The sequence below is a fragment of the Athene cunicularia genome, assembly GCF_003259725.1.
Source record: "Athene cunicularia isolate RWA chromosome 26 unlocalized genomic scaffold, athCun1 chr26_part1, whole genome shotgun sequence".
NCBI classification, from domain to species: domain Eukaryota; kingdom Metazoa; phylum Chordata; class Aves; order Strigiformes; family Strigidae; genus Athene; species Athene cunicularia.
In genome coordinates, this window is record NW_020799136.1 from 2,336,346 (window position 1) to 2,347,211 (window position 10,866).

A 10,866-nucleotide genomic window follows, 5' to 3' on the forward strand; every position below is an offset into this window, starting at 1 on the left:
ATATAAGGCGGCGGCGGGAGGCGACGGCCAGCAGCTGCCAGCGGAGCCGAGCTGAGCTGAGCCTAGCCCAGCTAAGCCCAGCTCAGCTAAACCCAGCCTGCAGCGCTCACCACCCCCTTCCCTGCCCCGCTGCAGCCGCCACCGGCAGGTAAGGGGGTGCGATGGGGGGTGCCGGGGGGGTCCCCCCGGCTGCAGGGCGAGGGGGTGGGTACACTTTCCCCAAGTGAGCCTCGAGGAAAAATCAAAAATCCCCCTTTAAAGCCGGGCCGGGGGGGCTGCGGAGAGCCTGGCCCGCCCGGGGGGCTCTGACCGCTCCAGGGAAACAGCTGGATTTAACTCACGTCCCCCCCTCTCTTCTCTTGTAGAACTGACATCTTCTACATCAGCTGCAAAAAAAAAAAAAAAAAAAAATGGAAACCATGCATGAGCTGATCCCCTTCGCCAGAGAAATGCTCAGCCAGAAGCCCAACAGGAAGATGGTGAAGCTGTACGTGCTGGGCAGCGTGCTGGCCTTCCTCGGCGTGGTGATCGGCCTGGTGGAGACGGTGTGCAGCCCCTTCACCTCGGAAGGGAGGCTAGAGGAGGAGGAGGAGGAGAAGACACCTGCCCCGAGGAGAGAGCAGATGCTTGCCCAGAAACAGGAGGATTTGATCTTGGAAAAGAGCAAGAAGCCGGGGGCGATGCCGCGGGCCCTGGTGACCCGGCAGCACGCGTCCTGAGAGCCCGCAGCCCAGCGCGAGAGACTCCGCTGCCCTGTGCCAGCCCGGGGTGGTGCCAGCAAGGAGAGAGAAGGGGCTGAAGGAGGAGACCGCAAGTGCAAGACTTGAAAGAAGCGAACGGTTTTATTTGCTGCTGTGCAGCAGTGGGGAAAAAATACCTTTTTGTTGGTATAAACACGTGCAAGATGCACAGCACGGTTTCTTATTTTTATTACAGATGCATTTTACAACATTTTGCAAAATCAATAAATATTTTATATGGTACCAATGCTCTCTAGCTGCATTTATCTTTCAAAGCCTTCTCTTATTGATTTTGCGAAGAGGTTTCACTCGTGCCTCTGGCTCCTCGGGTTGTAGCTGGGGTATAACCAGGGAACAGCTGAGGGGGGGCGGCTGCACCCTCCCAGTACAGCCCCCCTCCCTGAGCATGCGCTGGCACCGAGGGGCTTGGAGTTTCCAGACCTCTGGCAGCTGCTCCCTTCCAAAATGGGCCAACTAGGGTGGAGGGAGGAGGTGGCCTTTGTCTCACACAGGTGACCAACACATGCCCTGAGTTGGAATTGTACTTCATGCAGTTCTCCGGGTTTAGGGGCACGAATTCCTGGCTCTGCCATGGCCATACGTGCCCAGAACTGTTAAATAAAAACCTGTCCAGGCCCCAGCAATCATCTAACAGGCTACAGCTACTGCACAGCTAAAAAAAACTTTAAAAAAAAATCTGCCTTTCCCAGGCTCCTTCACAAACACAGCACAGACACCTAACTGGGCAGAGTAATACTAGCTTCCAGTATTGTTGGGGTGTTGCAGATAGAAAAACCGAAGCATGGAGAGACATGATGGCACAGTCAGCTTGGAGGGTGTGGAAACGGAGAGCCAAGCTTCAGGGCACTGCCAGACTCATTAGAGGACTTTCACCTATTTAAAAATCCGTCCTGGGCTTAGTAAGAATCTGTTGCATTCAGGGCTACGTCACAGTAGTCAAATAACCCCCCCAGACAGCTACAGCTGAAAGATCCCGACCACACTACAGAAGGGAAGGATACAGTCCCTGCCAGTGATGACAGAGGCAGAAAATCCCTCTTGAACTGCTCGATGGCCAAGACACGGCCAGGAGCAGGCTACACACCTCGCACCGAAACTGGGAGGTGTACCTGTGATACGTCACTTGACTAATGGTTCCACCAGATGATCTTCAAGGTCTTTTCCAACCTGAATGATTCTGTGATTCTGCAATATGTCACCATCCAGCTAAAAGCAAAACAATACAAACAGGAGGAGAGGATGGAAAGTGAAAAAGCACCGCCTCGCACCGGTGCCAGACGTATAGCTCCTCCCCGAGCTGCACATGTTAAGATCAGAATCTGAAAATACAGGAACGCAGCTGAAGTTCACCCTTACATTTTCGTAATACATAACCATGCAACATGTTTTGTTGACTTATTTCTGACAAAAAAAACCCCAAACAGCAGCACATTGCGGAGGAGGAATCCTACCGAGTGTGCACAAAAACTCTGTTCAGTCTTTGAATCAAGTATAAAGTACCCTTTCCTCACGGGGAAAGGAGCAGAATCCAATTAAATTAAAAACAGCCTGTGAGAAATACTTCATTTAGTCCATAACCAAGCCTTTTGGTCTCTGGCAAGGTTGAACAATCTGACACCTCGTTGATACCAATGGAAATTCCATGGGAAAAGACGAAAGGATAATTCAGGCCTGAACAAAGCCACCAGCTGACGAGCATCCATCTTTCCCCCCAGTTCCAGCTTGAAGCAGGTTATAGCTTCCATCACAGCCTCGGGGACAGGGAAGGCTGACCTGGAATCCACTGTGGCACGCTTGGTGCATGGATAAACCAGGGACCTGAACGTCTGCGGCTTTACCAGGCGTGAAAATACGGCCAGGCCCGAGCTCTCGCACGTTACTGCAATTCAGAAGCATCGCTGCTGCGGCAGGGCTAAACTGTTTGTAAATGGACTAAACCGAGATGAAGATCACGTCTTTGTCCAAGGCAGCTGCAAAACCAGGTTGTCTTCACACCACGTACGTGGCCTCCTCGCATCGTGCCAGCACCTCGCTGCCCACAGCCATCCAGTCACAGGGTTTATGAGCTTAAAGCAAAGAGGTCCGTGGAACAATCAAAATAGTTCCTCCTAAGACAGCTAACGGGATTAGACAGCTAAACCACACGCTGCGCCGGTGGTTCTGGAGCCCACTCGGTGAAATCATGTCCTGCAGAAGACAATCTCCTGCCTCCTGACGCACTGCAAGCTCAGAGATCGTTACCTCCCACATCTTGCCCCGAAAGGTCAGCCCGAGAGGTCAAGCCTACGTGTTACCATTTCCACGGCGGATTGCACCGATAGTAGACAGGACCAGCTCTCTGGAGAGCGAATGAGACACGTATCAATGGCTGATTTTACCCCAATGACTGTGTAAAGTCTTACCTAAGCCACTCAATGATAAATTCAGTGTGCATGGGGGTTTAGTAATCCATTTAACATCCCTTTAACAATGATGAATGACAGACTTGCCAGATGCAGTAGATTAAAAGGCTGCAGCAATCTTCCCTATCTTTAAACCATGGCACGGCTCTCCAAACCAGCCTGTTTCCCAGAGCCCCCTCACATCTGTATTTTGACACAACAAGCTGCAGAAAGCCCTGGCCAGTACAACTGCCACAAACACAACCCCCGGCAACCAGCGTCCACACACACCGGTCACGGAACACGGTGGAGTCACTCCGAAAGCCCGTGTATGAATTGTAAAGAGAAATTTTAATTATAAATACAGGGATATATCAGAGAGCAACCAGATGGAAAAAGATGTACAGTCAGTACTAGTAAGGACACCTCAGGCAAGCTTCAGTGTAGAAGCATATGGAGCACTTAAGACTGACTTAAACTAAAGTCCAGAGGAATAAGCTCTTAAGGAGGGCCACACTTTGCCCAAGGTGTGAGTTAGATTGCTGAGCATCACATGAAGTTGATTTTCTGTTACTCTCCTTCTTTTAAGACTTGTCAGAACTCAGTTTACTTTAACCTGTAAATGGGACGTTTTCCTAGTGCATTAAATCCTCAGGAAAACTGCAGCTGGCATGAAAACTAGTGAGTGTTTGTCCCCATCCTGCAACACCTCTTCAGAGATCTTCTTTCAGCTTGGAGTTGTTGTCCAGGTTTTCATCATATGGAGTTGATGGCCACCTAAAACCCAGCAGCCCTCCCTCACAGGCCAATCTCTTCAAGGGCGTGAGCCAAATATCTCGTCCTCGCTCTATATTTGCAGTTTGGACTCTGGATGTTTCAAGAGGTGCCAGGCTAAAATTAGGGGCCCAGATAAGCCTATCAGCTTCTGCCATCCAACACCAAGGGCACTGGGAACATGGACAGTGGCCAACACTTAAAGCAGCCACAGTACCAAAAATCGAATATCAAAGGCAGCAATTCCCAATTTGGTCATGCAGGAAAAAAAAAATAATTCAGTGCTTAGACAGGCCTTAAACATCACAGTATTTTCTCTAAACCAGCAGCAAGTAGAAATATCATGTCAAATCAAAGACGTCCCTATGATCACCTTGAGTCTTCCCTGGGACCCGAGAGGGCATTTTTCAGGAGCGGTGCAGCCGTGACAGCGACAGCATTTGCAGGATATTGGTGCTGCCCGCGGGCTGTGTCCAGGAGCCCCGCGAGGCGGCGAGTGGCCGTGCCAACACACACACACGCATCTCTCACGGCCCAGCAGCATCATGTTGACACGTACATCAGCCTAATGCGCGTATAACTGAGGGCAGGCCTTTATAATGGTGATATCCCATCTGAAGAACGGCATTAGATGTGTTGATGGTAAAGTATGCTGCGTATGAGAAATAATGTTTCAAGGTCTACTTGATAAAGGAAAACAAGAGGGGAGGAAAAAAAAAATTATAATCCTCTGCATTTAACAAATATTTAATAATGGGTTGAAAAAAGCCAAATATCACTCCAAAGAGGAAAAAAAAGAAGTGGCATCCCAGTTCCTGCCACGCTGCACAAGCCTGCCCGAGCCCCAGCTCTGCCCTGGGACACGCTCCCTCCAGGCAGCGCCTGGCTGGAGACCGGGCAGGGGCTCTGCACCGGCTCCCCCCTCCGCTGCCCTGCCAGTTTGTTGTCAGAACAAGTTTCCTTCGCATATTTGTTTCCTCCAAGGCAGCTCCAGGCGGCACTAAATGAAGAACCTCCCCTGCGCGGAGCAGTTAGCACAAGGCCGAGCATCACCCCTGGAAAAGCACAGCTTCAAACGGATGAGCGATACCGAAGCGACCTGCGGTGGGGGGACGCATCCAGGATAATTTGGGTGACGCAGCAAGCTGGTCCCCCCGGCACGGCGCCAGGCCCCCTCTGCCAAGGCGAGAAGGTTTGGCAGCAGTGGGGCCAGGACCAGCTGCCATCAGAAAACACTTCTCCACAGTTGCCTCTTCCTGCCCTCCTCTCCCTTCCCTCACTCCCCGCCCCCAGGAAAAGGTTGAAAACAAGTTCTTAAGTTGCATACCGCAAAACAAACCCAGAAAAAGCTGCGAGTGGGAGTGAGGAGCAGCAGTGCCCTGGAAGGGTGACAGGCGGCCAAGAGCAAACCCACGGGCAGCGAAACGCTGGCAGATCCGGCAGCTCCTGCTGCTGCCGCAGCCCCCAGCCCTCCCGGGGACCAGGCCAGCACCCCCGGCCTTCATTTCCACACAGGACAGCCTGAGCGGCACATCCACAAATTCTCCTTTATAAAGAGTTTAAGTCACGCTCAAAACATTCAGTATTGCAGTCCTTTATTATCAGCTACTTCTGTTTCACACAAAACCCCCCAACCCTCCATTCCCGTTAAAGAACACGCCAGCGACGCCAGCGCAGAGTTTGGCCCCTGCACGCCCGCCTCCAGCCCCGCGTCTCCCCGCACCGACGCGGGGCAAAGAGCACGCCACCATCCCGACACGCTCGCAGGCGGCGCGCAAAGGTTGGCAGTTATTGCTTTATTGCAGTATCCCAACGCTAGCAATAAATGAGAGCTGAAAAGAGCCTCTCTCCCCGCCAGCCACACAGGCAACAGCACAGCTGAAGTGAGGTTAATTAGTTCTTTTTTTTTTTTTTTTTTTTTTTAATCAAGCTAAGGAATGAAACGGCTGTCCCATGATCCCGACCCAAGTTCAAAGCAAAGAGAGGCAGGAAATAGCAGAGTGTTCCCTGACCAAGTGTGGGGCTGAGTACTTCTTACTGGAGGGAAGTTGAGGCTGAAGTAGAAAGGTAAAAAAAGAAAAAAATTATAAAGCAGAAGCAATGCTAGAGAGCTCCGCCGCCCTACCAGCTGCGCCATTAAATTAAATCTTTATTTTAAAGCTGCAATAGGGAGAAAAAAAAAAATTAAATAGTTCTTTCTGGCTGGTCATGGTAGAGGGGTCCAAAGACAACATCGTGCCCACGTAAACGAGAGCGCAGTGCAGCCCCGCGCCGCAGAGGAGGCTCCTGTCCTGGCAACCACGGCTGCCCTGCAGCGAGGGCAGAGGCTCCATCCAGCGAGGCAGGCCCAGGAGCGCAGGAGGGGCCCGCAGCGTGTCCCCAGCCCGGGCAGCACAGCAGGTGCTGTGCTCTGCGATGGAGATGCCAGCACCAGACCAAGGCTGGAGCACAGTTCATACCTGTTGCGTAAGACGGATGGCACTGAACGTGCTGCTGCCGAGACTCGGGGAGCTAGCGGATGTTACGTGGTTTTCCCTCAGAATATATTCACTTAAAAGTAAGAGCAAAGCTCTTGCAAAACTCGAAGCAGGAACTACAGCAGCAAGGACGTATTTCCCTGCAGAAAACAACGTTCAGTATTTCATTACAAAGCTCTCTGTGCCCCTTGGAGAGCCGCACCCCTGGCGATGGGTCCAGCTCAGCCCCCGCTCCCTCATCTGCTCACAGGAGTTGGTAGAGAGAAAAAAAAATAAACCTTGCCTCAGCAAAGCATTTTTGGGGCTGGGATGTGCTGCCAGGCCCCTGCTGCCCAGCATCGGCTTTGGGGCAGGGAGCAGCGACAAGGACTTTATCTGCCACACGACGCCCCGCAGCAGCAGCCCCCGTGCCTGACCCGCTGCGAGCGACCGGAGCCGGACCGCATCCCCGCCGGCCCCCACGGACGCTGCCAGCAGGAATAAAAGGCAACGAATGACCACCTGCACTAGGCTCCCTCTGATGTTCTCAAAGTGAAACTTGACGCTGCTCAGCAAAGACACACCTCTTCCAGGGTGTTGTGCAAAATTCTGCATTTTAACGTAGGACAGGAAATATGAAAAGAGCCGGGCAGAACCCAAACGGCACTGCTGGTTAGGCCGAGGCTTGCCAGCTCCAGCGGGGAGCAAATCAAAGGGTTTGCTTCACTTATCCATCCACCCGTGATTTTCCAGTGCTTTGGAAGTTGCAGTTCCTTCGCTAACAGGTTTTGAAGTATTGGCATTGCTGCTTCCCTCTGGAGCAGCTCTGCAGAGGGTTTTTTTTTTTCCCTCCCTTCTCTCTCATGCTTTATTTCCTGACTCCACAGTGGGATGGGTCGGTTGCAAAAGGTTCTCATTCCCTTTTTGGGATTGGTTTTGGCCTTCTGGTTTTATTCTGCGAGGGAGAATTTCAAACCAGGTAAGTATTAAAAGTGAATTTGTCTTTAAGGAAGAATAGTAAAAGTCACATTTGAGTGTTTTTGCATAGAAACTGTACAGAGCTTGGACCAAACCATGTCCGAGGCTTTGTGTGGTGGTTGATACCGGAAAAGTTGTTTTAACAAAGATTTGAAATCAAACTGAGCCAGTAATGTGCAGAAATAATTCCTGAGGGAGCAGGTGAGGCAGGGGGACTGAGACAGAGAGGGGTCCCTTTTCCAGCACGTAGCAGAAGAGTTTATAAACATGGCTTTTAAATGTTCGATTTCGAGTTTTGAAGCATGCACACAGCGGATTATTTTTTTATTACAGAGTAGTTGGGGTGTTTGTGAGTTGTGTCTGACTTGCAGAAAAAAAACCCTGCTGACAGAGTCGAGCGCTGTCCCCGGGTCACTGCAGTCAGTGAGGAGCCGCAGCTGCTCCGCAGCACAGCGCTGCCCAGCAGATGGAAGAGACATCCTGGTGCTGAGTGCTTTCTGCTTCCAGGCTCACTTCGCTTCCAATTAACTACTTACTCCGAAGGGCATTAGGGGATCTTTTTATTTTATTTTTTTTTTTAATAGTGTTTGGATAAATTAAATCCCTGTGCCTCCGTCCTCAGAGATGCTGAAAGGGAAGCGGGTGATTGTCACTGGAGCAAGCACCGGGATTGGCGAGCAGATGGCTTATCACCTGGCACGGATGGGGTCCCACATTCTGATCACAGCACGGACAGAGGCCAAGCTCCAGAAAGTAAATGGCAAGCCGAGCACTCACACATGCGCGCTCACAGCGGTGCACAAACACACACGCGCAGGCCGGTCTCACAGCACAGGTACATGCATGGATATACGCCGGTAACCGCCAGGGCACAGACACCAGGCAGGCAGTTCCGTCCACGGGTGCACATACTTGTGCTCTCTGGGGCTCCTGTGTGCACAGAAATCCCTCTCCTGCAGGCACAGGCGCTCCGCATCGCGCATACCTGAGCTTGCTTCGTTCTGCACACACATCCCCAGTGCACAGGCTCCCTCAGCACACACACACACACCCTCATTCCACTCCAGTGATATACAAGCTCCTGCTCACTCTCCACACATGCAATTCCGGCACAGACTGCACCGAGAAAGAGCCAGACTGCCTTGGGCAACGCATTCACCAAAGGAATAAATTTTTTAGGTTCCCTTTGAAGCTTAAAAGGCTCCAAACATCCTCCCGAAACTCCAAACCACTGTTTTAAGGCAGGGACGCATCACAGGGAGCCCAGACACCCTCCTTCGCTACCGCGCCAGGCTTGCCAGGGCAGGGACAGGGGGTTCTGACGCGTCGTGTTGGTGCGGCAGGTGGTGGAGCGGTGCCTGGAGCTGGGGGCAGCCTCGGCGCGGTACGTCAGCGGCACCATGGAGGACATGGCCTTCGCCGAGCACGTGGTGAAGGAGGCAGAGGCCTCCCTGGGTATGTTTACAGCCTCTCTCTGCAAACAGCAGCGGGACATCACATCTCACCTTGGCTGTGCTGCTTTTTGCCACGTGCCCACTAAAAAAAGCTGGAGAGATGGAGATAGGGTGAGACAGGAGAGGTTTTTCCTCTAATTGTGCCCCTTTGCAGTCCCGCTTGTCTGCCTGGCTTCATCGCTCCAGCTCAAGCTGAACTACGCTCTCGATTTCAGCGCTGTGCTTGCATGATATCCTGTTCGGTGTCAGAATCCTGGATTGCATCACCCCCAGCTACTGCGGTCTGAAACTGTCCATCAGGCCCACAGCAGCCTTGCTTTTGTGGCCATGGGTCACGGCTGTGGAAATGCAGTATTTCAGCTCATTGTGGAGTGCTCCCTCTCCCGCCCTGGACCAACAGACAACTCAAGGGTGATCTCCCTTCTACCATGGTATTTGTGTTTTGAACCGGAACAAAAAAAATCACAACAAAATTGTTACTGGCAGCCATCATTCAGACTTATATCCCTACTCCAGAGATAACAGGCCACAGCTCTGACCTAAAAAACCTAATTTTTAAAAAAATTATGTTCATTCTGCTCCCAGGAAAGGCTGTTTTGCTGGTTTCAGCCCTCTCCCCCAAGCGCTAATGCCTGCTCCTCTGCTTGCAGGGGGCCTAGACATGCTGATCCTTAACCACGTTGGCACATCGTACTTCGGCTATTTCGATGGGGACGTTGGGCACGTACGAAAGCTCCTGGAGATCAACTTCCTCAGCTACGTGGCGATGACCGTGTCTGCCCTGCCCATGCTGAAGGAGAGCGAGGGCAGCATCGTGGTGGTTTCATCCATGGCGGGTGAGTGGGGAGCGAGGTAGGTGACGTGGGATTCAGTCAAAAGACACCGCGGGCTGACGGTCAGAAGCAAGTGGCACGCAGAGACACCCGGCATCCTAAAGGAGCCGCAACTGCTTAACGCACCCGAACTTCAAAACAACCCAAAATGTATCTTCTCAAGGGAATGTGTTCTCGGATACAATCCAATAACCCCAGCTTGCTTTTTCACCAGCCCTGTAGTTAAACCCCCAACCCCGGTGTCAGGCTCATTAGAGCAGCAGAGCTCCTATACCCCCAGTTCTACGGAGAAAAGTGGAAATGGGGTAACTTCTCACTGCATTGCTTTTCTGACTGTTCATCTTGGTTTGGTAGGTCAAGTTCCTGCTAATATTTGGGGAGTGAGTTATTGACTGACTCTATTCACAAAAACATAACTCTGTTCTAATGAATTTCTGTTAAGTCCGGAAACAGAATTACTAACAGATGTCTGTGCTCCCAGCCAGTACGCTGGTTGTTCTTCTGGCGATCCACTCCGCTCAGTATCCAGAGACAGGGGTTTAAACTTGGCTCCATCTCTCCCCGCTGAGGGTTTCAGAGTTACTGCGGGTTGCTCACACCCTGAGCAGAGACATGAGCCATGGCGTTGGCCTTAAAAGTGCTGGAAGCTGACGGGAATATTTGTAATGCTGCTGTTCGGGTGCCAGGATGACATTTCACTAACAGTAAACTCCCTTTGAGTAAAATACTTTATCTGATGAAGGGAAAAACAGACGTTTAGGCAGAGCAGCTTCCTGCACTATAACAAAATTTCACTCTGTGTCCAGGTAAAGTCGGGTTTCCCTTCACGGTTCCCTACTCTGCAACTAAGTTTGCCTTGGATGGATTTTTCAGCTCCCTGAGGCAGGAATTCAGCATTCAGAGCGTCAACGTCTCCATCACGCTCTGCATCCTCGGCTTCATCGATACCGGTAAGAGGAGGCTGTGTGATCGGGGCCATCAGGGGCCGAGCATCCATCCCCATCCCCGGGTCCTACCCTGCCCTTTACCTCCCCCCGCCTCTTCCCCTTCACCTCTGCCCTCTTCCTCCAGCCCTGCCATAGCGCGAGCATGTGCAACACATGCTCAGGTCTGGGGGATCCTACGAAAATCCAGTCTCAGAACTCATTTCCTTCCCCACGCTGCGTAAAACCAGCTGCCACGTACAGGCTGGGATGTACTAAGTGACTGTCAGGCTGCGCCAGCCCCCC

General features: G+C 51.9%; 2 protein-coding genes across 4 annotated transcripts; both read left to right on the forward strand.

The window, feature by feature from the left end:
• The first annotated feature begins 36 nt into the window (after positions 1–36).
• On the forward strand, positions 37–983 carry G0S2 (G0/G1 switch 2). 2 transcript variants are annotated; one of them, XM_026864233.1, is made up of 2 exons: positions 37–148; positions 366–983. In XM_026864233.1, exon 2 carries the CDS (start codon positions 411–413, stop codon positions 717–719), a length of 309 nt encoding a protein of 102 aa, XP_026720034.1. In that variant the 5' UTR covers positions 37–148; positions 366–410; the 3' UTR covers positions 720–983. The 2 variants fall into 2 exon arrangements, with proteins under 2 accessions (XP_026720034.1, XP_026720035.1); XM_026864234.1 differs by having other exon boundaries at positions 117–143; positions 364–983.
• Positions 984–7,001: 6,018 nt separating this feature from the next.
• LOC113488855 (corticosteroid 11-beta-dehydrogenase isozyme 1-like) lies at positions 7,002–10,860 on the forward strand. 2 transcript variants are annotated; one of them, XM_026864224.1, is made up of 6 exons: positions 7,002–7,157; positions 7,260–7,351; positions 7,973–8,103; positions 8,694–8,805; positions 9,455–9,640; positions 10,444–10,860. In XM_026864224.1, exons 2-6 carry the CDS (start codon positions 7,264–7,266, stop codon positions 10,803–10,805), a joined length of 879 nt encoding a protein of 292 aa, XP_026720025.1. In that variant the 5' UTR covers positions 7,002–7,157; positions 7,260–7,263; the 3' UTR covers positions 10,806–10,860. The 2 variants fall into 2 exon arrangements, with proteins under 2 accessions (XP_026720025.1, XP_026720026.1); XM_026864225.1 differs by having other exon boundaries at positions 7,002–7,150.
• Positions 10,861–10,866: the final 6 nt, after the last annotated feature.

What these genes read in the sequence shown, in the direction of transcription:
- G0S2 (XM_026864233.1), top strand. Translation starts at nt 411, where the DNA reads ATGGAAACCATGCATGAGCTGATCCCCTTCGCCAGAGAAATGCTCAGC.
- LOC113488855 (XM_026864224.1), top strand. Translation starts at nt 7,264, where the DNA reads ATGGGTCGGTTGCAAAAGGTTCTCATTCCCTTTTTGGGATTGGTTTTG. An exon ending in GAGGGAGAATTTCAAACCAG is followed by an intron (nt 7,352 to 7,972) that starts GTAAGTATTAAA and finishes CTCCGTCCTCAG; the next exon opens with AGATGCTGAAAGGGAAGCGG. An exon ending in GGAGGCAGAGGCCTCCCTGG is followed by an intron (nt 8,806 to 9,454) that starts GTATGTTTACAG and finishes CTCTGCTTGCAG; the next exon opens with GGGGCCTAGACATGCTGATC.